This window comes from Vulpes vulpes, chromosome 8, assembly GCF_048418805.1.
Source record: "Vulpes vulpes isolate BD-2025 chromosome 8, VulVul3, whole genome shotgun sequence".
NCBI classification, from domain to species: Eukaryota; Metazoa; Chordata; class Mammalia; order Carnivora; family Canidae; genus Vulpes; species Vulpes vulpes.
Window position 1 is genome coordinate 3,001,648 of NC_132787.1, and position 23,767 is coordinate 3,025,414.

General features: G+C 61.4%; 2 protein-coding genes across 16 annotated transcripts in view; both read right to left on the reverse strand.

Annotated features, from left to right (window-relative positions):
• Positions 1-3,993: 3,993 nt before the first annotated feature.
• Positions 3,994-10,973, reverse strand: TAMALIN (trafficking regulator and scaffold protein tamalin). The gene is made up of 8 exons (XM_072765229.1): positions 10,659-10,973; positions 8,776-8,825; positions 7,137-7,191; positions 6,930-7,032; positions 5,663-5,756; positions 5,486-5,552; positions 5,211-5,277; positions 3,994-4,938 (listed from the first exon to the last, which is right to left on the reverse strand). Exons 1-8 carry the CDS (start codon positions 10,908-10,910, stop codon positions 4,445-4,447), a joined length of 1,182 nt encoding a protein of 393 aa, XP_072621330.1. The 5' UTR covers positions 10,911-10,973; the 3' UTR covers positions 3,994-4,444.
• Positions 10,974-18,938: 7,965 nt separating this feature from the next.
• ACVR1B (activin A receptor type 1B) overlaps positions 18,939-23,767 on the reverse strand; it is a 36,481-nt gene continuing 31,652 nt past the window's right edge. For all 15 annotated transcript variants that reach the window (XM_072765231.1, XM_072765232.1, XM_072765233.1 and 12 more), the window contains exons 8-9: positions 23,527-23,657; positions 18,939-22,075 (exon numbers count right to left, since the gene is read on the reverse strand). In XM_072765231.1, coding sequence (XP_072621332.1) covers positions 21,950-22,075; positions 23,527-23,657 — 257 coding nt within the window. In that variant the 3' untranslated portion in view covers positions 18,939-21,949. The remainder of the gene's footprint in view (positions 22,076-23,526; positions 23,658-23,767) is intronic.

Consider the following 23,767-nt stretch of genomic DNA (forward strand, 5'->3'; position numbering starts at 1 on the left):
CCCCGGGGAGTCCCACAGCCTCTCACTTCCCCGACTTTAGGAGTGACTAATTAGTGAGCAGAAAGTGCTTTCTCCTATCTTATCTCTTCTCCGGCCGCCCTTCAGCTCAAGTTCTCTGGTTTTGTCTCCAAGCAAAATGGGACGGTTTATGAGTTACTCCTTCTAACGTGTCTTCTTATGTGTGTCAGCAAAGCTCTTCTCCAAGCCCAGGTCCCTTTGTGGCACCCAGAGCCCAGTTTCAAGAGCCCCTCGATCCTTAGATGGGAATGTTCTCACCTTGCTCCAGCACAGCACGCGCATGGAGCCTGGATCGCCCTGGACCTGATCTCCATCTGCTCTCTGGCACATCTCAGACCCTGCTCCCCCAGGTCCCACCTTTCATCCACCCTCCATGCTCCCTCTTTCCCTCCCCAGAAGTGGCTCCTCTGAATGGTTCCTTAGCATCTTGACATCCTGTCCTTCACACACTCCTTCATCCAGGAAGTCTTCCCTCTGCCCAGTCCGGGCTCTCGGGAATGCTGGCTCTGCCAGGGACTAGCTGTGCTACCTTAACTTCTCTAATTTTTTAAGAAATATTTTATTTATTTATTTATTCATGAGAGACGGAGAGGCAGACACAGGCAGAGGGAGAAGCAGGCTCCCTGCGGGGAACCTGATGTGGGCCTCGATCCCAGGACCCCAGGATCACAACCTGAGCCAAAGGCAGATGCTCAACCACTGAGCCACCCAGGCATCCGACTTCTCCAATTCTGAGCCTCCTCTTCATCTGTAAAATGGGGACAGTGGCACATGGCTCTCAGATACGCTGTGAGGCCGAGGTGGTCAATGGCTCTGGAAGTGTTTAGCGCGTGCTGGCATATGCAGGTGTTCTGGGAGGCAGGTCCTGTCCTTTCCTTCAGGTACCGCACCCCCAACTCCACTGCGGATGGAAACCTGCCCTTGTCTCTGTGCACTAGCTACTTCTGCTCCCCACTCCACTCCTGAGCAGAGCTCTGCCTGGGGAAGAGGGGAAGCCCCAGGGGCACTCAGGGGCCTGCAGTCACCCCATGCTAGGGAGATGGGGGCAGAGGCAGGGCTCTGCAGGGACCCCAGACCACAACTCCCTCTGCAGGGCTGTGTCCTGACTCTACCGGCACACAAGACCTAGAGCGGCGTCCACTCTTCTCCCTGGAATTATTCGGGGCCCCTCGTGGCCTGGGGTTGGGGAAGGGCTCCCACAGAGTCCCCCGAGGCATTGAGGGGACCAGAAGGCTGGTGGGAGTTGAAGGAGGGGAGGCAGGGGCAGGGGAATACCAGCCACACACTATTCCGCGTCCCTGCTCCCTTCCCATCCACCCCCACCCTCCACCAAACACGATCCCTGGGTTAATTTTTAGCATCACAGCTCGCACATTAGTCACTCCCTGTCACCCACCTACACGGCAGGAGGCTGCTGTGCTGGTGCCGTCATCCCATCATCTGTGAGGTGGGATCCAGCCCCCCTCTGGGCACCCCCTCACCCTGCTCGGTGCGTGCCCGGGCCAGGAGCCCCCTTCCACCTGGGTGAGGGGTACTGACATCACTCCCAGGGCTAGCTGCACGGGAGGAGGGGAGGGAGGAAGAGGCTGCTCAGCGAGGGGCTGGTAGCTCTGCTGGGAGGAGAGCCGGGGCGGCCACAGACCCTGCCCCCAAGAAGGTGCTAGGCTTCCCCTGGGCGGCTGGTCTCCTGGCAGTCCTGGGCGCTGGGAACAAAGGTAGGGCCCCTCCCCGAGACCTGAGCCTCCGGGAGCTGCAGTTTGTCATGGCTCAGAGCAGCTGTTCAAACAGGGAGCTTGGGGAAGCTCCATTTTCTTAATCAAATGTCCTCCTTCCCCGGGAACCAGGGAGGGCAGGGCGGCCAGGTGCAGGTGTCAGGCCTGGAGCTGACACCCAGCCCCGAAGGGATATAATGAGAGGGGCCCGCAGATGCCGGCATCAGCTGGAGCGGGGCTGGGGGGCGATGACCTCCCCTCGGCTGGCCTGGCCCCACTCTTGAGCACCTGCTGCGTGCCACCCGTCAGGCCCTGGAGGCACGAGGTAAGCAAGGCTGAGTTTCCCGTGCCTGCCTTAGGCGCAGACACCTGTGCAGAGAAGTCGGTATAGTTACCAATGGGGGTAAGTGGTGTGAAGGAAAAAACAAACAAACAAACAAAAAAACCCCCTAGAGGCCTGGAGATGAAGCGTAAGGACAGGGAACTGCTGATCTGATCTGGGGAAGCTGAGAAAGTGTTAAGCTGAGGAATCAGCCTGGTGAAGAAGAGGATTCCAGGCGGAGAGCGCTGCATGGGCAAAGGGCAGAGACGAGAAAGAGCTTGGCACGCTTGAGGAATGAGACAGGAAGAAGCGTGCGGCTTACACACGAGAACGCGAGACGTGTGTCAGGGGAGGAGAAACGATCAGAGCTTGAAGAGAGGCCAGAGCTCTGGCCTGCAGGGCCTCCTGCCGGGCGTCCCAGCACAACGGCTCCCAGGTACCAAATTCTTGGGCCTGTGTGGCTGCTGTCAGCTCAGAGGAAGGGGTGTCCTTTTGTCATTTGTCTGCCCGGAAGGACGACGTGTTATGGGTGAGCCACGGGCAGTAGTTTGGATTTTATTCTTTTATTTGAAGGGAAGCCATAGGGGTTTTAAGTGAGGAGGGTTACGATTCAATTTCCCAAACTGTGTGAAGGGGTCTCTGGGGCCAAGAGAGGCAGCAGGGAGCCCATGCAGGAGGCTAGTGCAGTGGTGCAGGTAGGAGATGGCCTGGCTCGGGGAGGGGGCCGCTTAGACCCCTTGAAGCTGTTCCTTGTATGCTGGTCACCGCCAGGGAGGACGGGCACACGAGGCTCCAGTCCCAGGCCCAGCTCTGCTGCTTGCTTTCTGTGTGACCCTAGACAGGTCGCTTGCCCTTGGTCACTGCCAAGAAAGGTAGCGTCCACCTCACGGACATGCTGTGGGCACACACTGTCGTTATTGGGGTTCTACTATGAGCTCGTACCAGGCAGGATGTAAAGCAGCAGATTAAGACAGGAAAGATCCCTGGGCCCCGCTGCAAGGAGTGTGCCTCGTAATAGGGACGGGAGCCAGGCAAACACCAGAATCCACAAAAGTCAAGACAACCGCGGACAGTGATGAGTAGTAGGACAGAAAAAGCAGGGCTCTGTCACGGTGGAAGGTGCGGCTACTTCAGACTGGGTGGGGAGTCCCTCGGGAGGCAGAGCTGAGGACTGAAGGGGCCAATTATGGGAAGAGCGAATGCAGAGGCCCCGAGTGGGATGGGGTGGGAAGCGCACCAGATGGAGCAAAAGGGCCAGAGCAGGAAGCGAGAAGGGGGACAAGAAAACGAGGCGGGCGAGGGTCAGATAAGCCAGTGTGGGACTTAGAATCTCATTCTAGAAGTAGGGAGTTCGACGACAATGGAGCGGTCAGTGGTTGGGCCGGTCACAGGCGGGGTGGCTGTGGGTGGGTGACCCAGGCCCAGGGCCCAGAGGGTTCCAAGCACAATTATTTGTGCAGGGCAGGGCGGGCGAGGACTTTAGAGGAGGCTTGGCCACCACCTGCTGGGAGTTCTGGGGAGGGTGTGCGGCCTCTTGCTCAGGTTCACACAAGTAAGTCAAAATCCCCCTGGCTGCAGGCTCCAAGCAAATAAGATGTAAAATACAGTGTGTGCCTGCGCATGTCTATGTTGGGGGGGGGGGGGGAGGCGTGTGTGTTGGGGGATGGGGTGCGTGGTAGAGTCAGAGCTTGCCAGAGCCCAATCCTGCCCCCACCCCCCACCCCCGCAGTCACCACGCTGACAACAGATGCAAAAAAACCGTCAATTTTATACAGTTTGTGGTTCAGAAGCAACAATATGCAAAACGGCGGAACAGTCTGTGCTGCCCCCACCCCACCTGGACGTGCCCATTCCTGTCCCCCAAGGGGGCGGAGAAGAACCAGGGACCCCCTGCCCGGCAGGACCCAACTTAGTTACAGGCCCCTGGGAGGGGCCAAGCCCTTAGGGGTCCAGGCCGGGAAGGAGGGGGCCCAGCACCTTGGGAGGCTGTGCGTGGAGGGAGGGGGGAGGCCCGACCCCAGGCCCTGTGTCCCCCAGGGCCAGGGCGAGGAGCACGTAAAGCTGGGGAGAGGGCTTCGTGGGAGGGGGCTCCTCCCCTCCAGGGGAGTTCTCCTGGACACCCCACAAGGCACTACAGACCTGGATGTAGGATGAACGCCCCCAAACCGTCCCCAACCCAACCAAGCTCCCCGCCGGGATTAGAGGAGGAGGCGGGGAGGGGTGTGGGCGCCCCTGCATGTGTGGGGGGCGGCAGGCCAGCTGGGGCCGGGGGACCCTCCCCCTTGGCGCTGGGCTGCTGGGCTGCTGGGCTCCCGGGGTCCCCCCACCCGCCACCCCCTTTCCGCACAGGCTGCCACGAATAAATAAATAAATAGCTTCCCCGCCGGCGCCCCTACAGCTGGCTCTCCTCCTCCTCCAGGGAGCGGTTGAGTCCGGGGATGAACTTGAGCAGCCGCCGGCGGAAGCTGCGGTACTTGGCCTTGCGCAGCCCCGGGGCGCACAGGGCCTGCTCGCGGGCCTCAGTCCAGAGCGCGCCCCCCGCGCCCCCGCCGCCCCCGCCGCCCCCGGGGCCCCCGCACCGCACGCTGGCGCTGCGGCTCAGTGCAGCCCGGGCCGGGGGCGCCGCCGGGGGCGCGGGGGGCTCGGCGGGGGCGGGGGCGCGGGCGCGGGCGGGCGGGGGCGCGGGCTCGGCGGCCCCGAAGAAGCACGTGTGGTAGACGGCGTCGTCCGCGTCGCCCCCCGCCCGCCGCGCAGCCCCGCGGGGACCCCCGGGCGCAGCCAGCAGCGGCCCGAAGGGCAGCGAGCCCGGCAGCAGCCCCGCGCCGTACAGGCAGGAGCGCACCGACTCCAGCGTGTCGTAGATGCTCGGGTCCTTCACCACCAGGCCTGCGGGGGGCGGGGGGGAGCAGGGGGGCGGTCAGGGCGCGGGGACCCGTGCATGGGGCTCCTCCGTGGAAGGGGCATGCACGCAGTGCCCCGTGACACTGGGGCCCCCCGTAAGTGCAAATGTCTGGGTCACATAGCCCAGGTCAGGGCTGCACCCGGAGCGCACCCAACCTTTCTTCACTTTGGAGAGGGAGGGAACCCCCTCCCTCGGCGGGGGGAAGCATGACTAGGGATGTACGTAGGGGACCCTCTGCACCCCCACCCCTACTCACCATGCACCAGCCGCTGCTCTTGCACCATTAGGGACCTGTACTCTCCCCACTTCTCATACAGGGTTTGCTGCAAGAGACACCCCCCCAGGTCGTCAGACTGTCAGGAGGTGGGTACACGCAGGCTGGGAGGGCTCAGGCGGCACCCAGGAGGCATCTTAAGGTTTTTTCCAGGCAGGTTCAGACAGATCAAGGAGCCCCCAACTAAAGAGTGAGGCCTGGAGGGACGGGCTTGGGGAGGAGAGGGTGGCGGCTGGGCGTTCCCCGGGCTGCTCTACCTTCAGGTACTGCAGCCGGGCCTCCAGTTCCGCCTTCCGGATGGACGTCCCGTAGAGAGTTTCCAGCCTGAGGAGGTTGGGGAATCAGAGGATGAGCGAGCCCACGGGGTGTGGAAACATTGAGAGAAGCTGAGCTGGGGAATCTTCAAGGACGGCGGCGGCGGCACACAGACGTACCTGAGAACGTTGCCCGACGCCTTAATGATGTCAACAATCTCTCGATGCCGAATGCCCTCCACGTTCAGGCCGTTGACACTGGCGATGGTGTCTCCTGCCAGGCGGAGAGGAGGGTCAGCGTGTGTCCCATGGGGCATGACGGGACGGTCCTAGCCCCCTAGCCTAGCCGGCAAGGGTCAGGGTCATAACCCCATAGAACACTCCTGAGCTCCCTCCTGCCACTCCCCATGGTCATGGGGAAACCTGGTCCTGACCCAGCACCGGGGCGTGGGGGTCAGGCCCTCATTCGCCCACACCTTCACCCCATCCTCAGGAGGCTGCACCCAAAGGCCAAGCCCTCTCAGCAACCGTGGGCTGCAACCGGAGCCGGTTACTCCTGTCTAGCCCACAGGCGGTCATGAGACCCAGCCAAGACAGGAAGGGGTCAGGGTGAGGAGCACGCAGCTGGGAACTACCACTGGCCCCAGGCATGAGAGGCCTCGGCTTCTGACTCCCCGCGCCACCGCAGAGCCTCCTGACTCGAGGCAGGGCAAGTCACCATCTCCAAGGGCCCCATTTCCCATCTGTTGAAAAAGGATGTGGATCCTCACTGTGGCTACTTCGGGGATCAGGAGGGAGAGCGGGCCTCAGAGCATTTTGCAGAGTTGCTGTACACCACTAGGCTACCAGGGGCTGCTGGTAAGTGGGCAAGGAGGCGAGGGCTTAGAGAAGAAAGTGGTGATGGAATTGGGGGGGTTCATACAGTCTCAATCCCCTTCCTGGGGCCCGGGGACTCTAGACTTGGCCAATCCCAAGGGCCCCCCAACTGGAGGCACCATTTCCTTGTTGGAGGAAGTAACACAGGTGCCCCGCGGAGTTGGGCCAGGTTGGCACAGGATGGGCCCTGATCGCCGCCATCAAGCAGATCTAATGGAGTGGTGCGCCTTCCCCGACTCCTGCCCAGGGCCAGAGGGCCAGAGGGCCAGAGGGCCAGGAGGAGGCAAACAGTAGCAGCAACATCTGCCACTCACCAGGCCTCAGCTCTGTGCCCAGGGAAACCCTCGGTGGGTCACTGCCCCCATTTTGCAGCTGGGACTGCTTGAGAGCACACAGTACGTGGCCAATTTGCTTGGATCCAAAGCTTAGACTCTATCCATTCTTCTTTCCGGCCTTCTCAAAACAGGAGAAGGAAGGGGAGTTGATTCCAGAAGAGATTTCTCACCCCTTCTGCTTGGGAGTAAGGCCATCCCGCCTGCCCGGAGCCTTGCCACCTGGGCTCAGACCTCACCTGGTGTGAGCCCGGCCAGCTGGGCAGGGCTGGACTCATGGACCCGGCAGACAAAAGTCACCATCTCCACGCGCTGCTCCTCCCGGTGGTGGAGGCCGTAAGTCTGTAAGGGGCAGGGGGACCATCAGCCAGGGCTGCGGCAGGGTCCAGCCCTCCCTCGGGCCGGCCTCCGGATCCCCCCCTTCCTCTGCACCCAGCTTCTCCCACCTGGATCTCAAAGCCGAAGGTCTGGTTCTCCTCCTTCTCCAAAGTCAGCACTTTCCTGCAAGGGGACACGGGGGCCATTTCGGGACTGTCAGGGTTAGAAGGAGCTTGGTGGTCCCGTCGCGTGGCCTTCCACTGACGGGGTCTGCTCTAGAACACCCGGCAGGGCTCACTGTCTCCAGCGACAACTCACTCTCATCATGGGTCGCTGGAACGCCCGTCGTCCCAGTCCCCAGCTGAAATCAGCTTCGTGGAGCCACAGAGAATCAATCAGTCTGGCCTCCAGCGTAGGCTGGTCCCCAGAGGGAACGGGCGTCCGGAGGTTGGGAGGCAGGCCTGCAGCCTTCCAGCGAGCCCTGGAGTACCACTCGCTGCCTAGCCGGGGCCCCACTCCAGGCCCTGGGGAGCAGGCTGGCCCCACCCCCGGAGGCCGGTCACGAGGCTCAGCCCAGACCACAGCTGCTCCTCCCAGCTGCGCCGGGCCAGCCCAGCCCACCAGATGTGAGGCCGGGGGAGGGGAGCCTGGAGGCCGCCCCTTCCCGCACTGAAGGCCTGCCCGCCGGACACAATGGTCTGGAGCCGCTCCAGATCCTCGCCTGCTGGGGGAGCCCAGAGTTTCCTCTGCCCACCCCCACCCCCTTCCTTCCCGCCCCCGCCAGAGGCAGAGTCACAGCAGCCTCCAAAGGCCCCTTCGAGTCTCCCGGCCTCTGAAAGGCCCTGGAGACGCGGGTCCACAGCTCCCAGCCGGACCCAGATGCCCCCCAAATGCTGAGCAGCAAGCAACTCCCAGTGCTCCCTGGAGCGCCTCCCCACTGGGATCGCTGGGCCGCCCGCTCCGTGTGTGTTTTGTGTCGGGCGGGCAACAGGGTGACTGAAGTTCTGGGTTACTCTGGGTTTCTTCAAGTGTTGGCAAACTTTTTTCTGCAGAGGGCCAGCTAGTAAATATTTTAGGCTTTCTCTGCGGGCTCCGTTGGGCCTCTGTCCTATATTGTTCTTTGTTGTTATTTTTACAACCCTTTGGAAATATAAAAACAACTCTTCGCTCAAGGGCCCAACAGGCCAGTCTAGCTAGCAGGCTGGAGTCCGCTGATCCACTTCAGAAGCCAGGCCCCAGTCTGCCTGGGCCTGAGCGGCGCAGGGCCTGAGGGCAGCGCCTACTTCTGCCCTCACGTCGGATGCTTCCAAAGAGGGCTGCCATGGGATGGGAGCAGCAGAGGACAGAGCTCCTGGAGGCAGGAGGCGGCCACACTCAAGCAGTTGGACACAGCTGGACACGGCTGGGCTTGGGTCTGGGCCCCCTGGGGCTTTGCTGGGGCTGGGAGAGCTCTCAGGGGAGCCCCCAAGGACTTCTACTTCCTCCCGCTCCCAGATCTAGATCTGCCCGGGGAGGGGTGACTGGCAGGGACTGGGGGTGGCATGAGGAGTACCTGATGACTCAAAAGTCCCTACCTCCTTTCTCTGCCACCCCCTTAACACAGCCCACACCCCCACCTGCCCCTCACTCCTAGTGAGGGAACCACGCTGAAAGGGTAGGAGCATGACTCCCCCTGGGCTGAGAGCTGTGTCGTGCTGCCCTCCACCCCCACCCCGGCACCTCACCCTTTTGGACCAGGGCAGGGGCTCCGGGGTGCTGGTGACTCACCGCTGCTGTTCAGGACTGTGGCCGAGATTCTTCCAGCGGAATCCTGAGCCCTGGGTGGGAAGAAAGAGAGGAAAGAGCAGGTGAGAGGAGGACTGTCCTGGAGCAGGTGCTGAGAGTCCACTCTGGGAAGACGCTCCCCTGGGCTCCAGCTCCTGGACCCAGCACCTCACTTCCTGGTGCCCACCTGGCTGGTCCCAGTTCCATACTTGCTTTGGCGACAGCGTGACTATTTGCTGAGTGCCGCTCGGCTCTAGCATCACTCCACAAAATTCTCCCTAAGGCTCTACCCCATAAGGGAGACTGTGAGACACAGCAGTCCTCCTGGGGTCCAGATGCACGAACCTCTCAGCACTGTGGCTGGTCCAGGCCGGGGGCGCTGAGGGGACTCATTAAGCTAGAATAGTCTCTACCCTCGGGGTGTGTGTCTGCAGGGCTCAGGCGCCCCCCAAACCCTGAAAGCTGAGGCAGAGGCTCTTTACAGATGTTGCCAAGGAAGGGCAGGGGGACCCTGGGCTTGCCCATCAAGGTCCTCCAGAGACCCCCCGGCCACACAGTTAGGCATCTCCTTCTAACGTCTCAGCCACTCGGGGAAGCTGGGGTCAGAGACCCGGGTCTGGAGGGCCGGCAATCCCAGCCTGAACTTGGAAAATCAGGAGAGGGTAGGGCCAACCCTCCTCTCCCAAACTACAGGCTGTTTCAGGGGCCCACCGTGGATGCCAGCTGCAGGTGTCCAGCTGCGCCCTGCTCCACCCGGGGTTCTGGACATTGCCATTTATTTTGTTGCTCTCTGGGACAAAACAAACACACACAGAATCTCAAACTTGTCCTTAAGTCTCACTATACTTAGGAGAGAGACTGGGAGGGTTTTGGGGAGGTGGGCGGGAGGGAGATGTCAGAGCCGAGGGTTCCTGCCTCCTTGGGGCCCCGGGAGCGGCTTCTCTCTCTCGTTCCCTAAAATGTTGGGCCTTGGAGGAGGCCCTGCCAGACCAGCCCTGGTCCCGCGTGCCCTCAACCGCCCAGTCAACCCTCCCCCGGGGGCCCACCCGAGGCTGGGAAGAGAAGCGAGTCCTCTTTCTCCAGAACCCAAGACTGGCCCTCAGGGGTGGGGGCAGCTCCCAACCGGGCCGGGACGGAAGGGCTGCGCAGCATAGAGAGACCCCTTTGTCTTTCATTCCGATTTTCATAAAATGCAAATTCTCAACAAGCTGTTCATTGTATGGGGGGGAGCCGGGGGCCAGGGGAGGGGGGGGTGGCTGAGCGAGGAAAGGCCACCAGCGCCCTCTCCCTAACCTGGGTGCGTGTCCCCACTTCTGGGCGCTCAGGTGCCCCCAGGCCGGAGGAAGCGCCCCGCGGAGGGGGAGCCGCAGAAGGCGGGCGCGGCTCGCATCCTTCCTGCCCCGCGGGCGCCGGCGCCCCCTCCCGCCGCGTCCGGTCCCGGCCGAGTCCCGGGCGCCCCGCACCCCGCGCCCCGCACCCCGACGCCGGGCAGGGCGGCAGCCGGAGCGCAGCAACCGCGCGCCCCCTCGGAAGCGTGAGCTCCGGGGACCCCGCCCGCGCCCGCGCCCGCTCCCCGCGCGGCGGGACCGCAGCCCCGGGCCTCCCCGCTGCAACCGAGGCCGCGCAGACGGGGGCTCCCGGGGGGGGGCTGGAGGCACCTGGGCGCGGGGCGCGGGGCGCGGGGCGCGGGGGCCGGACGGAGCGGGAGGAGCAGGGGTGCTCGGGAGGAGCCGGCGGGCTCGGGGGCGGCGGGGCAGGCTCGCGCCCTTGCGGGACGGGGCCGAGGGGGCCGGGCGCGGGGCAGCAGGACGAGCGCGGTGGGGTCGGCGGGCGCAGCTGCGCGCTGGAGGGGGCGGGCGGGGCGGGGCGGGCGGGGGCGCACGCACCTTCCGGCGGGGCAGGGTGCCCCCGGACACGGCGAGCGCGCGGTACAGCTCGGCCGGGTGATAGTCCTCCAGCGCCGCGTACAGCTCGTCTCCGGGGGCCCCGGGGCCGGCGGCGGCTGCACGGGGGCCCGAGGCCGGGGTCGCGGCGGGGGCGGCGGGGGCCGCTCCCGAGTCGGGGGCCCGGGCGGCGGGGTCCGGGGCGGCCGCCGCCTCCTCCTTCTGCTGCAGCTTCCTGAGTCGGCGGAGGGTCATGGCTCCGGCGCCCGGCGACCCTCGGAGGCGGCGCTCGCTCGGCGCGGCGGGGCTGCCAGCGGCTCGGGGCTGCCAGCCGGGCGGGCGGCGGGCCGCTTCCCTTTATAGGCTCGGGGAGCGGGGCGGGGCGGGAGGGGCGTGGCCTCGCGTAGCCACGCCCCCGCGCGGCAGGCCCCGCCCCCGGGGGCCGCTGCCCCAAGCCCCGCCCACGGCGTCCCCGGCCCCGCGGGGCTGGGGAAGCCCAGAGACCCGGGCGCGCCCCGGGGGAAGCCTGGCCGCGGGGGAGGGGCCGGGGGTCCCCCGGGTACCTGCGGCGGGTGTGCGTGTCTGCGTGTGTGTGCGTGCGTGTAAGGGGCTTGTGCACGAGGTTTGAAAATCCCGAGATGGATGACTTTGGAGATTCATGGGGAATCTGGTGGCGTGGGGGGCACAGAGAGGGGTCGTCGGAAGCCCAGGGAAGAGTCTAGGCCATCGGGGCGCTGCGGGAGCCTTTAGGCAGGGGGAGGGTCGGGAGGGCAGTGCAGGGGCAGGGGTATGGACAAAGGGGGGTGAAGTGCCTGAAGGAAGTGAAGGTTAGAAATACCCCTGGCTCTGCACGAGCCCCCCGGGAGTGAGGCCTGAGCATTTCCCCTTCCAGAGTTGCCCCAGAAGAGGTGAAAAAGGAGGCAGTGGACACCCACGGCCTGTCCCCACCGGGGGTCAGGAGCGGTCCCTCCTGAATGTGCCTTTCCCCAGCTCCTGAGGTTGGAGCTCAGATGCCCCTTTTTGCAGCAGAAAAATCTTCACTCTGTTGACTGCTGGGGAGGGGACCGTGCCTGAGCTGCGTGGGTGCTGGGGGGCGGGGGGTGGGTGCTCCACCACTGTCTGACGGGACTTTGGGATCATCTTCCCCCCAGCCCCCGACCTGCCGCCTGTGTTACCGTGGCTGCCAGGCAGTGGGAGAGACTGGGGTGGCCCAGCTGAAGTCTCTGTCGTCAGAGGTGCCCAAATAAGAAGTGAGAGGAGGAAGTGGAAGGCCAGTCTTGGCGTCTGAAGAGCAGCTAGCCACCACAGGGCGTCAGCACCAGCTGGGGCCTCCGCACCCCACCAGTGGCCACCGGACGGGGCTGGGGGTACTGTCCCCATCTGTCCCCTTCCCCAGTCTTCCCAAACCTGTGTTTCACCTTTACAGCTGACATTTACTGGGCAGTTGCCGTGGGGCCGCGCACACTGTCCTGCGGGGGCTGTTCCTTGCGTGCATTAACTCGCTTGCTCTTCCTAGCAACCCTATGAAATCGATACCTCGCACGTGAGGAAACTGAGGCCCAGAGGGGTTGGGTGACTCGCTCTAGGCCCCTGAGTGGCAGAGCCGAGACTCAAACCCAGGCAGCCCGGTCCCAGAGCCTGCGATCCCACCCGGTGAGACGCTGTGTCCCTCGGGTCCCCACTCGCCCGGTGCGGCCCAGGCTGGCGCGGCGCGGCCCTGCCTGCTTCCCCGTCGCGAGCTGCGGTAGCTGCGGTAGCACCGGCCTGGCGAGTGCGGAGGCAGGCGGCCAGGTCCCCCCGGAGAGCCCCGAAGGGCTCCGTCTCTGTGCTCCCTTGCCTCCGGATCCGGCTCTGCCCCGCCCCGGCCCCAGCCCCAGCCCCTGCCCGGCGCCCACGGGAGGTGTGGGTGGGGGGTGCACAAGTCCAGATGGCAGGCTGCTTGCTGGGTGGGGGGCGGCAGGCGGGGGCCGCGGGCTGCTGGGAGCCGAGGGCCAGCTCCTTCGGTGCCTTCCTCTCCCTCCTCCCACCTCCCCCGGGGCACCACCAAGTGGCCATCAGCCGAGGGCCCGAGGGGGTGTTGGTGGGGAAACACGGGACTGTATTGTGAAGCGCGAGCACAGATGGGGACCCCCGGACCGTCTGCTGCCTCCCCCGACAGACGGTGTCTGGGGTGCGGGCGGGGGTGTGGGTGGCGGTGCGGAGCGAGAGGCGATGGCCTCTGTTCTCTGGGCTCCTGGTCAGCCATCCCTGGAGGGAGCAGCGGAAGGGCACCTGTCGTGGGAAGGGCCAGCGACCCAAAGACTCGGCCTTGTCTGAAAGCCGGAGCGGTGGGCGCCGCGGGCGACAGGACAGGGCACCTGCGTCTCAGCCCCTGAGGCACTCCTCCCCCTGGCCTGGCCCGGAGGCCGCCTTTCTGCCCCCCAGGGAGGGCGCAGCAGCAGAGAGGCCCAGTAGCTCGGAACCCCAGGGTCAGGGTGGGCCCAGGAGATGCAGTTCCTGCGAGGCTCACCGCACCCTGCCCTCCTACCCGGAGCTGGAGAGCCAAGGAAGGGCCCCGGGCCCGGGCACGACACAGGTGCAAGGACAGAGGGGGCCAACCGAGGCCAGGGAGGAGAGCCGGCGGCAGGTCGGGCGCTAGAAGCCACTAGGCCCGAGGTCTCCGGACTGCATTCAGCGGCTAGGAGCTGCCCACGGGCTGAGATCTGTGCCCGCTTCCTGCTCCCAGTCCGGCTCCAGTCGTCCAGGGAGGGGATGGATGGGGAGCCCAGGATGCCACGCGACCTGGGTGGCGATGCCCCCTGGTGGCCACGCGTCTCTTGCTGGAGAGTCTTCAAACCCGCGCAGCGCAGGCCAGTCTGGTTGGGGCCCGGCCTCCTCCTGGGCCCAGAGCAGGGTTTGCGGAGCTCCCGCGTCTCCTCCGGTGCAAGAGGGCCTGTGTCCCGCTGAGACGCCACGCTTGGGTCACCGAGTTCTGGAGCCTGGCCGCTGTCGCGGTTCGGAAGTTCTGTTTGTGACACCCCCCACCCCCACCAACCCCAGGGCTGCTGTGCCGCAGGCGCAGACTCAACCAACAGAGGGCAGACAGCTGGCGGGCGTCCTCTGGGCGGCAGACACGCGGGGTCCTTGAAGCTGTGCCTTCTCCCACCCTCCGCGACTTCCTCCTAAGCCCAGTCTCTTGTCTAGCATCTGTTCTCCCCATCCTACCTTCCGCAGCTCCTTAAAGCTCGGGGGTGGCGGGGAGGATGGGGGGGCATGCTGCACGCTGCCTGCAACTGCGTGCGAGGACACGTCCCTCCGGGAGGCCTCCTTGCACAAGTCCCAGGGCTCCGGCTCCCCAGACATCTGCACTCAATCTGTAGCTTATCCCCGAGCCAGTCCCTGTCAGAACGAGCAGCTCCCAGCTTTTCTTACTTTCGCTCCAGCTGCCCTGGCTCTGCTCTCAGGATGGGGCTGGCCGTCTGTGTCGGGGGCTCAGCCCAGGAACCGGGCCCGCGGGACACCCCTTCTCTCTGGGACGAGCCCCTGCCTGGATGCCTACGGGTCCCCAGTCCCCGGCGGAGGAAGCGGGACAGCTGCATGCTGTGCCCACCTCCGTGCTCAGGTCTAGGGTACGGTTGGGGAGTCGGGGCACTTGGGGCGAGGGCGCCAGCAGCTCGGGCCGCTCTGGAGTCTAATTCAGCTCCAGCATCGTCACTTGATCCCAGACCTGGGACGATGAGTAACAGGTCGCCGAGGCTCCTGTGTGGGCACTGGCGCTGCTTCTGAGCCGGGCGGTGGGAGAGAGGGGCCTGGGCCTCAGCGGGTGCTCTGGCGCAAATGAGGGCCTGGGCCCCCTGGTCGCATGACAGCGAGGGAGGCACAGACAGCCGGTGGGCAGCTGCCTGGGCAGGGAGTGGTTGTTTTTCCTACTGGTTCTTATTGCCCAACAGTTTCCACTGGAGAGACAGAGAGAGCGTGTGTGTGCGCGCGCGCGTGTGTGCCTGGTGCTGGGGCCCAGGGGAGCCCAGCAGCAGGGAGGATCCAGCGCAGTCCCCAGAGCCTGTGCTGGGGCGTCTGGGAGTCAGGGCAAAGCAGATAAAGTAGTTTGTGTTGCATATGGGTGGCCTCTGGGTGCAGTCTGGCCAGAGGCCTGGGAGCACCTTGCCTCTCGGGTGGGGATGGCACAGGGTCTCCGTGAGCAGGCTGGTCGCACAGAGGGAGGGGTAACTCCCCAGCCTTCCACGCGGCATCCACACGCCGCTGCTAGGACACCAGGTAACAGGAGGCAGAAACCACGGACCTTGGGGCCTCGGACACCCCGGCCCACCTCCCCCTTGGCTCTGGTGGCTCATCCCCAGTTCCCTCTCCCTGGGCACAGTGGTGTTGTGCACCCAACTAAGTTCCTCCCACCTCTTCCGATCTGAAGTCAGCCCCCCTCTTTCTCTGCCTGCCTCTGGTCACGCCCCAAGCCTGTGCGCTCTGCCCGCCACCATCTCCCCCTGAACCCCCCCACCCCCCCACCGCACCGGCCGTCTGCACCTCGACCTTCCCAGACAGGACCACGGGACTCCCCTGCCAATGGCCTATGCCCTCCACCAGGAAGCAGGGACCCCAGAGAGGTTTCAACCTACGGCAACTCCACGCAAGCCGTGCTACGGAGAAACATTTGGAGGCCGAGCCCAGACCGCTGACTCGACGGCCGCAGGTAGCTGTCACGAGGGATGGAGTCTTGTCTTCTCAGCGTGTGACAGCCCCAGCAGGCTCCCTCGTTGCAGCTCCGGCTCCCTTGCTCTAGCCTTAGACATCTGTGAGGACATCTGTGGCTCTTGGTGACACACTCTTTTTGACTAGAACCCTCTCCTCAGTCAGCAGGCCAACACCTACAACAAAATAGAGAGGTCCCCTCTCCTGACCCCAACTAATGTCACCCTGTGCTCCTGAGATGCCCTGGGTCAACCCCAACCCAGCATGTGCCTCGCACTGTGTGGTCATCTACGTGCTGGTCCAGTCCAGCAGTTGGGGAGCCCCTCGGGGGCAGGGATGCACGGGGCTCCCTCGGCACACACCACACTCTGCCCTATTGTTCCGTACAAACCCTCTGTCTCGAAGGGCGAGGGCCATAGGCGGCCTTGGTGTTGTCCGCTCTACACATTAGGGTTGCTCAACAAATTAAAGAGAGCCTCGTCTATCCAGTTGTTCCTTAGACCTTCCTACACCGTTAGCCCCCATCCACGGCTCCCAAGGAGCGGCCCCAGATGGACCCGAGGCTCCGCCATGTTCCTTAAGCTCCATCCTGTCCGAGCGCAGGATGCCCAACGACCTCCAAGGTGTGGTGCCCATTGTTTGGTGAAACCTGTCTAGATGTTGCTGTGAAGATATTTTAGATGTGATGACATTGAAGTCAGCAGCAGTGCCCGGGTGGCCCAGTCGGTTAAGCGTCTGCCTTCGGCTTGGGTCATGTTCCCGGGGTCCTGAGATCGAGCCCCTCATCGGGCTCCCTGCTCAGCGGGGAGTCTGTTTGTCCCTCTCCCTTGTACTTCTCCCACTCCCTCTGCAGCTCCCTTTGCTTGTGCTTGTGCTCCTTGACTCTGTCAAATAGTCTTTTTTTAAAAAAAAATTTTTTTAATCAGATTTTTAAAAAAGATTTATTTATTCATGAGAGACACAGAGAGAGGCAGAGACACAGGCAGAGAGCGAAGCAGGCTCCCTGCAGGGAGCCCGATGCGGGACTCGATCCCAGTTCTCCAGGATCACGCCCTGGGCTGAGGGCAGATGCTCGACCGCTGAGCCACCCGGGCGTCCCTAAATCAGATTTTGAATAAAGCAGATTACCCTCCATTATGTGGATGGGCCTCGTCCAATCAGTTGAAGGCCGTAACCAACTGCAGTCCCCGAGGAAGAAGGAACTGCCTTCGGACCCAAGACTGTAATGTCAACTCTTCCCTGGATCTCTAGCTGTCGGCCTGATTTCAAACCTGCCAGCCCCCACAGTCATGAGTCACTTCCTTAAAAATATCCACCCATCCATCCACCCATCCATCCACCCACCCGTCTGTCCGCCTGTCCATCCGTCCATCTATCCATCCATCCATCGGCCCACCTGCCCGTCTGTCCATCTGCCCGTCCATCCATCCATCAGCTCGCCCGCCCACCCACCCATCCATCAGCCCATCCATCCATCTGTCCATCCGTCCATCTGTCCATCCATCCATTCTGTTCCTCTGGAAAACCCTAGTACACTATTCCTGGCTTGTTCCAAAGCCTTCCCCCCCTCCCGCCACCTTCATTATGCATCCCTCACATGTTCCTGAGCGTCTCTTGAACTCCACTACTTTAATTTTGTTTTGGTTGTACTTAGCAAGCATGTTCTCAGGATTGTAAAGATCAGAAGACACAACCTGCTGGGAACAAAAATTTACAATGTGTTTAACAAAAACCCAAGTGATACACTGTTCAAAGGAATCCAGGTCTCCTGTGTCATGGGCCTCACAAAGGTGAGACTTTTGTGTCAAGGGCACACAAAGGGGCATCACAACAGTTGCCATTCTGATGTTCAGAATGGTAAAGCTGAAGCTGCAACCCGTAGCCTAATGAGTTTTAGGCCCATGCCCGGCAAGATGACGGATTCTTCACAGGATGGCTTTTTAATGGGGTTGAGATTCCCCATGAGCCACTTCACCTTTCTTTCAACAAAGAGATGCAACAGCCACAATAATACCTTGCCACTTCAGAGAGATATTTGGACTTCTGCTGTTATCTCTGTCCATAAATGAATTATGGCGAGGGCACAAGGACAATTTAATTAGCAGCTATTCCAGGTTACTGGGATATGTGCCAAACTTAAAGCCAACTTTTAGAGGTGAGTTACTGGATTTTCCCCAGCCCAACAGTCTCAGATGAGAGAACAATGGAAAACTCTGGATAACAATCAGCATTTATATTTTTTTAAATTTTATTTTTAAGTAGTCTCTACACCCAACATGGGATTTGAACTCAATCCCGAGATAAGAGTCACATGCTCTACCGACTAAGCCCGCCAGGCGCCCCCACAATCAGGATTCTTAAATACAGACAGGCTGGAGCCAGAGCACATTCTCTGGTGAGATTTAACAGGGCAAACATGTAAGGTCCTGCACTTGAGCTCAAAATACCGACTTCCCACGTGCGGGATGAAGAAGGTGGCTGTGCTTCACCCAACCCAGGAGATGCAGTCCTGGGGTCCTCGCATGTGACCCGCGCGAGTCGGACACAACCTGGTTCTTGTTCCGGTCCGCGCTTTGCTTATGCTAGCTGCCCGTCCCGGCTGCAGGCCCCAGCTAGGTTCAGGGGGAGCAGTGGGCACGGGCGGGGGCGGGGAACCACGCGGGCAGGACAGTGCACAGGCGCACCCTGGACCCGAGGTCTTTCCCACCCTGCGAGCTCCACAGACGAGCAGCTGACGACCTAACCCTCAGCTCCTAATCCACAAAGGGAGAGTAAGCCCACCTCCTAGGCTGTTTGAGGGTCAGAGCAGTTCATGTACATAAGGCAAACTCGGTGCGCTGTTGGGCACACGGTGAGTTTTCAGTGACCCTAACTACTGTTAACTGAAGGGCCGCACAGGGAAGAAAGAGGTCTGCTCTCAACGGCCTGTGGAGAAGTCGCCAGAGGCTGCCTGGTTCCACGAGGGCCTGCGACTGAGCAGATGGGCTGCAGGTGCAGGTGTGGAAGGCGAGGGCCGGCAGCAGGGGGCCGGTGTGCAGGGGAGTCCGGTGCCCGACACCGAGGGACCAGGCAGGCGGCCTCTAGGGTCCCAGCCACACTTGAGCTTCCATGACCCGAGGACTTGCTACCTTGGGTTCCTGTGGCCTAGAGAAAGACATTCACCGCCACCCATACCCTGAAAGGCTGAGGAGCCACGGAAGGCTCCCATCTCAGTCACCTAAGTGCCCCCGGTTCACATTTACTCTCTCATCGACAAGGGGCAAGGCCCAGACTGAGCAGAGCTCTCCGGCTGCCTTCGAGAGTCGGTGGCTGGGGACGCAGCGGCATCGAGACCGTGTTCTGTACACGGAGAGAAGCTGAAAGGCACAGGCAGATACAGACAAAGCCCAAGAAAAGGTGCTCCCTTGCACAGGCCAGGCCGCTCCCTGCGTTTCAGGGAGGAAGACCCCCCGTTCCGACCGGCTCCTCTTCCGACGATGACAACGGGACCGGCCGTGACTGGGTGGTCACAGCACCTCAGAACGTCCGCCCCGTTCGCCTCTCCCCCAAGAGCCGGGCAGTCGGTCTACACGCACGAAAGACAGAGGACGCCAGAAAAGCTCTGTGAATAAAACTTTAATAATGTACAGCAGAAATTGGACAGGCTCATTCTTATATTAAAACAAAAGATCTCCTATATTACAACTTATTTACATTTGCATACTGAAGAGGTAAAGTGTCTAAGTGGCTATTTTACAGTCCTTTCTAATAAAATGTACAAAAACAAACAGAAGTACCGAGAATGCCGTTCGGGGGCCTTGATGGCGACGTAAGAACGGGCTTGGACTTGGTCTGTGAATCCAGAATCCAGAGGTGCAGGTAGCCCTATGGATCAGGGTTAGCCCCAGGGGCCAAAAACCACGGCTTCGGGCTTTAGTGTCCCCCCACCTCTCTAACTCCTAACTCTTGGTGTTGAGAGTGGCGGGGATGGGGGTGGGAGCTTCCCCAAAAAACTGCTCACTCTTCCCCAGGGTGTGAGGCCAGAAGGGCCCCCTGGGAAACAGGCTAGTGGCTTGGGAGTCCCTGGGTCGAGGAGTGTTGGCAGATCCCAGAGGCTGGTTGTGACTTGGGCACAGGAGTCTAAGTTCCATTACCGCCTCTGCCCTGCCAGGTTCTGCTGCAGGGCAAATGTGGGGGGATCAGCAGGGGTGGGGCAGGAAGGTCCCCCTAATGACACAATTGGTATTCAAGGGAAATTAGTCAGTAGCCAGTAAATTGGCCCAAAGGGTGAGGCGCAGATCTCCTTTAATGCAAGGAAAGAAGCAACACATCAGGAAAATAAATAGGAAGACCAGGAGCATTGGGGAGACCCCCGTAAGCAGGGCGAGGCTCGCCCCTCCTCCACAAGCTTTGGCAGAGAGTCACTGGGCTGGAGGCGGGCGAGCTCTCAGGCTGCAAACACCATCCGCCTCCCCCGGGGGCAGGAGGGAGGCTGGGAGCGAATGCCCGGAGGGTCTCGCTGCCCACCACCGGGCTCTTTGGGGTGGGGAGACAACCTGCTCCTCGGTGGTCTTCTCTAAGAGCAATCGTTCCAGGCTCAAAAGGCTCTCAGAACCAACTATGCAAACTTCTGGTCTTGAAACAGGCACCCACTGACTTGAATCAGCCCCTTCTTCAGTGCTCCCAGAGGAGGACCGACGCCTGTCTTGCTCACATCTATATATTCCAAGTGCCCAGCACAGTGCCTGACACTCGACAGGCACTCGGCAAACATCTGTTGAATAAGAGCCTGGAGGAAAAGGTGCAACCAGCTGAACGATGCACAAAAGGATAGGGCCCTGATGCAAAAACCACTCACAGAACTGGGGGCAGGGGTGCACAGTGCAAGAGAGACTAACCTCCAGGGCAAAGAGGGAGGAACTCTCACTGCTCAGTGGGAACAGGCTCAGGTGCAAGGACAAACATTTCCAGTGTGATTGAGCTATGTGCGTTTGATTGGAGCACTTTTTTGTGGTTGTTTTGTAGGAATTTCTTTAAAAACAAAGAGATTGAGAGGTAATCATCACATAGAGATGGTTTTCCTTTTATAAAAACTTAACAATATTAAAAAAAGTTAAATTCAGACCCTTCCAATAAAATTAAAAAAGAGAGAAGGAAGGAACAAAGGAACGAAGGAACGAAGGAAGGAAAGAAGGAAAGAAGAAAGAAAACCAAACCACTCCAGTTTAAAAGTTATGGCTTCAAGGTTATTATATACCTAAGATATGCTGACCAAACCACCACCCACAACCGTGCTTCTAGGCATCATTAAATACTATACTCAGGTTAAAATAACAGGTTTGGCTCGGGCTGTTCCCTTTCCTAGGGCCCCTGAAGAGGGTGCAAGTCTCACATCTTCCCTCCACCGTGATCGGATAATCCAGTAGAAGACCCATGCAGATGCCTCCCTCCCACCCCGACTCCCTCCCCACTCCTCGCCCCCCCTTCCCTTCCCCACCCTAAACCCATCACCACCAAAAATATACACTGCTGTTTCCAGAATCTGGGATATGAAAGACAGATGTGACATTCCAATCGGAGTCCCAGGATCTGGGCTTCAAAGCCCTCCGCCCTCCCTTGATGCCGTTGAGGACGATGCCCTTGGGCTGGCTCATTTCCCACGGTTGCCGCTGATCACAACACCCGAGACTTCCACTCAGATTCTTTCCCTGCCCACCCCCGCCTCACACTTGGACCCAAAAGCCTCGCCTGACATGGACAACGGGGCCAGCTTTGGTTCCACGGTCTGAAATAGAGGTGCTGACACAGGGGTGGGTGGAGCAGCCTGCTGGGAAAGGAGCCCCACCGCGGGGTGGGGGTGGGGGTAGGGGTGGGGGGTGGGCCGGGAGGGAGACCTCTGGGAAGGGCACCAGGGAAAACTGGACGCTGCTCACTACTGCACAGAGGCACCAGCACGCAGACGGCATGACGACCACACCCCCGACCTGCACATGCACAGAAAGCTCAAGCAGGTAAGTGCGCACCTACAGACACACACGTACACACACACACGTGTAAGGGCGTGGCACGGACCAGGCACAACGGGGGACGCACCTCGGCACATGCACACACGGCTGGACAGACAGGCGGCAGATCCCGTCTCGGCTGGCGGTGTCCGCGGCGGCAGGAGGGGCGCGGGGCCCAGAGCTGCCCGGGAGAGGGGGCCACCTCCACCTCGGAGTGCTTGGGTTGGTCCCTGGAGGAAAACCCTCAGTGCTGCTCCGCACTGGGCCCGGGCGACGGCGACGCTGGCTCCTCCTGGGTCCCCCCAGGCCGCCTGCCGCCACTCCTGACCACCCGCCAGACGCGCCGGGTCCGGGGACTTCCCACCACAGCCAGTCTGAGGTGTGGCATCGAGTTCTCCACACTGTCCACTCGGAGTCTCCGTGCCGTTAGGAGGTAAATATAAAAGGTGTCTGTGTCTCAAACCCAACATGGGAGTGACGGAGTCTCCCGGGCTCGGTCCCTCTTGCGGGCCAGGGCTCCTGGCCACAGAGGGCTGGGCAGAAACGAGAGGTAGGCCTCATCGGACGCTCCGCACGGCAGCTGCGCGTAGTTCCCGCTGCCCGGGCCGCGTGCAGGGAGGGCGACGCTTAGATCTTCACATCTTCCTGCACGCTGAGCTGGGACAGGGTCTTCTTAATGCGCAGGGCGGTCAGGCGGGCCGCGCCGTTGGCGTACCAGCACTCTCGCATCATCTTCCCCATGACCCGCAGCGCCTGCGCGGGGACCACAAGGCCGTCAGGGACCCGCCCCGGGAGGCCTTCCTGAGCACCGCCTCTCCGGGCGTCCCCTCCCTGCGGGGCCTCCCCCTACGCCCACCCCCACCGGGGCTCTCCCTCGGGCCTGGGCGGGAGGCCTGCCCTGCGAGCGGGGCCAGCGCACTCAGCCGGCCCGGGGCTGGCGTGCTCTGCATGGGGGCACCCAAAACAGCAGGGCTCTGAAAATCCTGCTGTCAGCCTGGAGGATCCGTCTCGACGGTTCTGGACTGTATGAACCGGGCACAACAGGGACCCAGCCTGGCACGAGTACGTGCACGGCTGCGACCCCACAGCTCACAGATAGACTGAAGGTGGAGAAAAAAACAGGACAGGACAGGAGCCCCCGCACAGCAATCCTGTCAGAGGCGGGAAGGTTCACGGCCGCTGCACGGTGGCCAGGCCAACAGATGGATCCGGACGGTCGCCTACGTACTCTGCTGGCTCCTGGGCGCCACAGAAGTCCCCAGCTGCTACTCTAGGCCACTGGGTTTCAAAATGTCAAAAACCGACTGAAGAGGGTGTGGGACAGGGGCAGCTAAAGACCAGCTCTTTCAGCCTCACCCTCATCCTTGGAAACCCTGACCTGAGGGTGTCGAGAAACATTTTGGAAAATGCTATTATGCAACAGGAAGACAGCACCTCAAATGTGAACGAAGGGATTTCCTTCTTAAATGCAGAAATGCCCTCTAGTGGTTCTAGTCCCTAAAAGCAGAGCCTCGAGGGCAAAGGAGGCCCGCGTGTACTTGGCTACTCAAGCCCTGTGCCCCTTGAAGACTCCAAGACCCCAGAATGCCATATTCATAAGAAACCTATGCCATAAACTTCCATTTCCCCCCAAATGCTGTCTCTGCCCCACTTCAGCTGCCTGCTCCTCCAAATTCCAACCCTCCAAACCCTCAATCCTTCACACACTCCTCCCTTCTGAGGTTTTTAGAAAGGCCACCTCCCTCACAGACATGTCTTCTGGCTAAGCTCTGTCCTGTGACTCTTCTATACCCAGGCTAAGCTTCTTTTACGGATTCCTCTCCTGGCCTCTTGTACAGAGCTCAGCTCCCCTCTGTGGTAGCAGAGCCATGTCTCTAGTTAGATGGGTCTAAGAGGTCCCACTCAGTCTTTCTGCCTCTTGTTGACTACCCCTTGGCTCGGTCCCCAACATACAGATTTTTCTTCTACTAGGTTGTCCATTCGTAAGGGGACCTACAGGCCCAGGACAAGGCACCATGGACCCTCAGGGCTTAGTATACAACAGCACGTAGTAGTATATAACTGACACACTCAGGGGTTACCTCTGGGCATGGCCTCCTGCTGGGAAACCCCTTTTTAACTTTTTTTTAAATTAGGAAACCCTCTTTCTAAAGTAGAAAAATCAGGCAGATGGAAAAGCCACAGGAGGCAGGGAAGCTTCCTACCTCATAGCTCTGCCACCAGTTGGGGATGTTGGGACGTAGCTTCTGGTCACACACGACCTTCCGCATTTCCTCAATGGAAGGGTCAGAGGGCACTAAGTCGTAATATGGCAGCTGATATTCTTCATGGACTCCTGAGAGAAAAGAAAGAAAAGGTCCACCTGACTTATCAACAGAAGCAGGGCAGTACTCAAAGATCTATGACAACACTTACACTGCGATCTAAATACGATTCCCGCTCTTC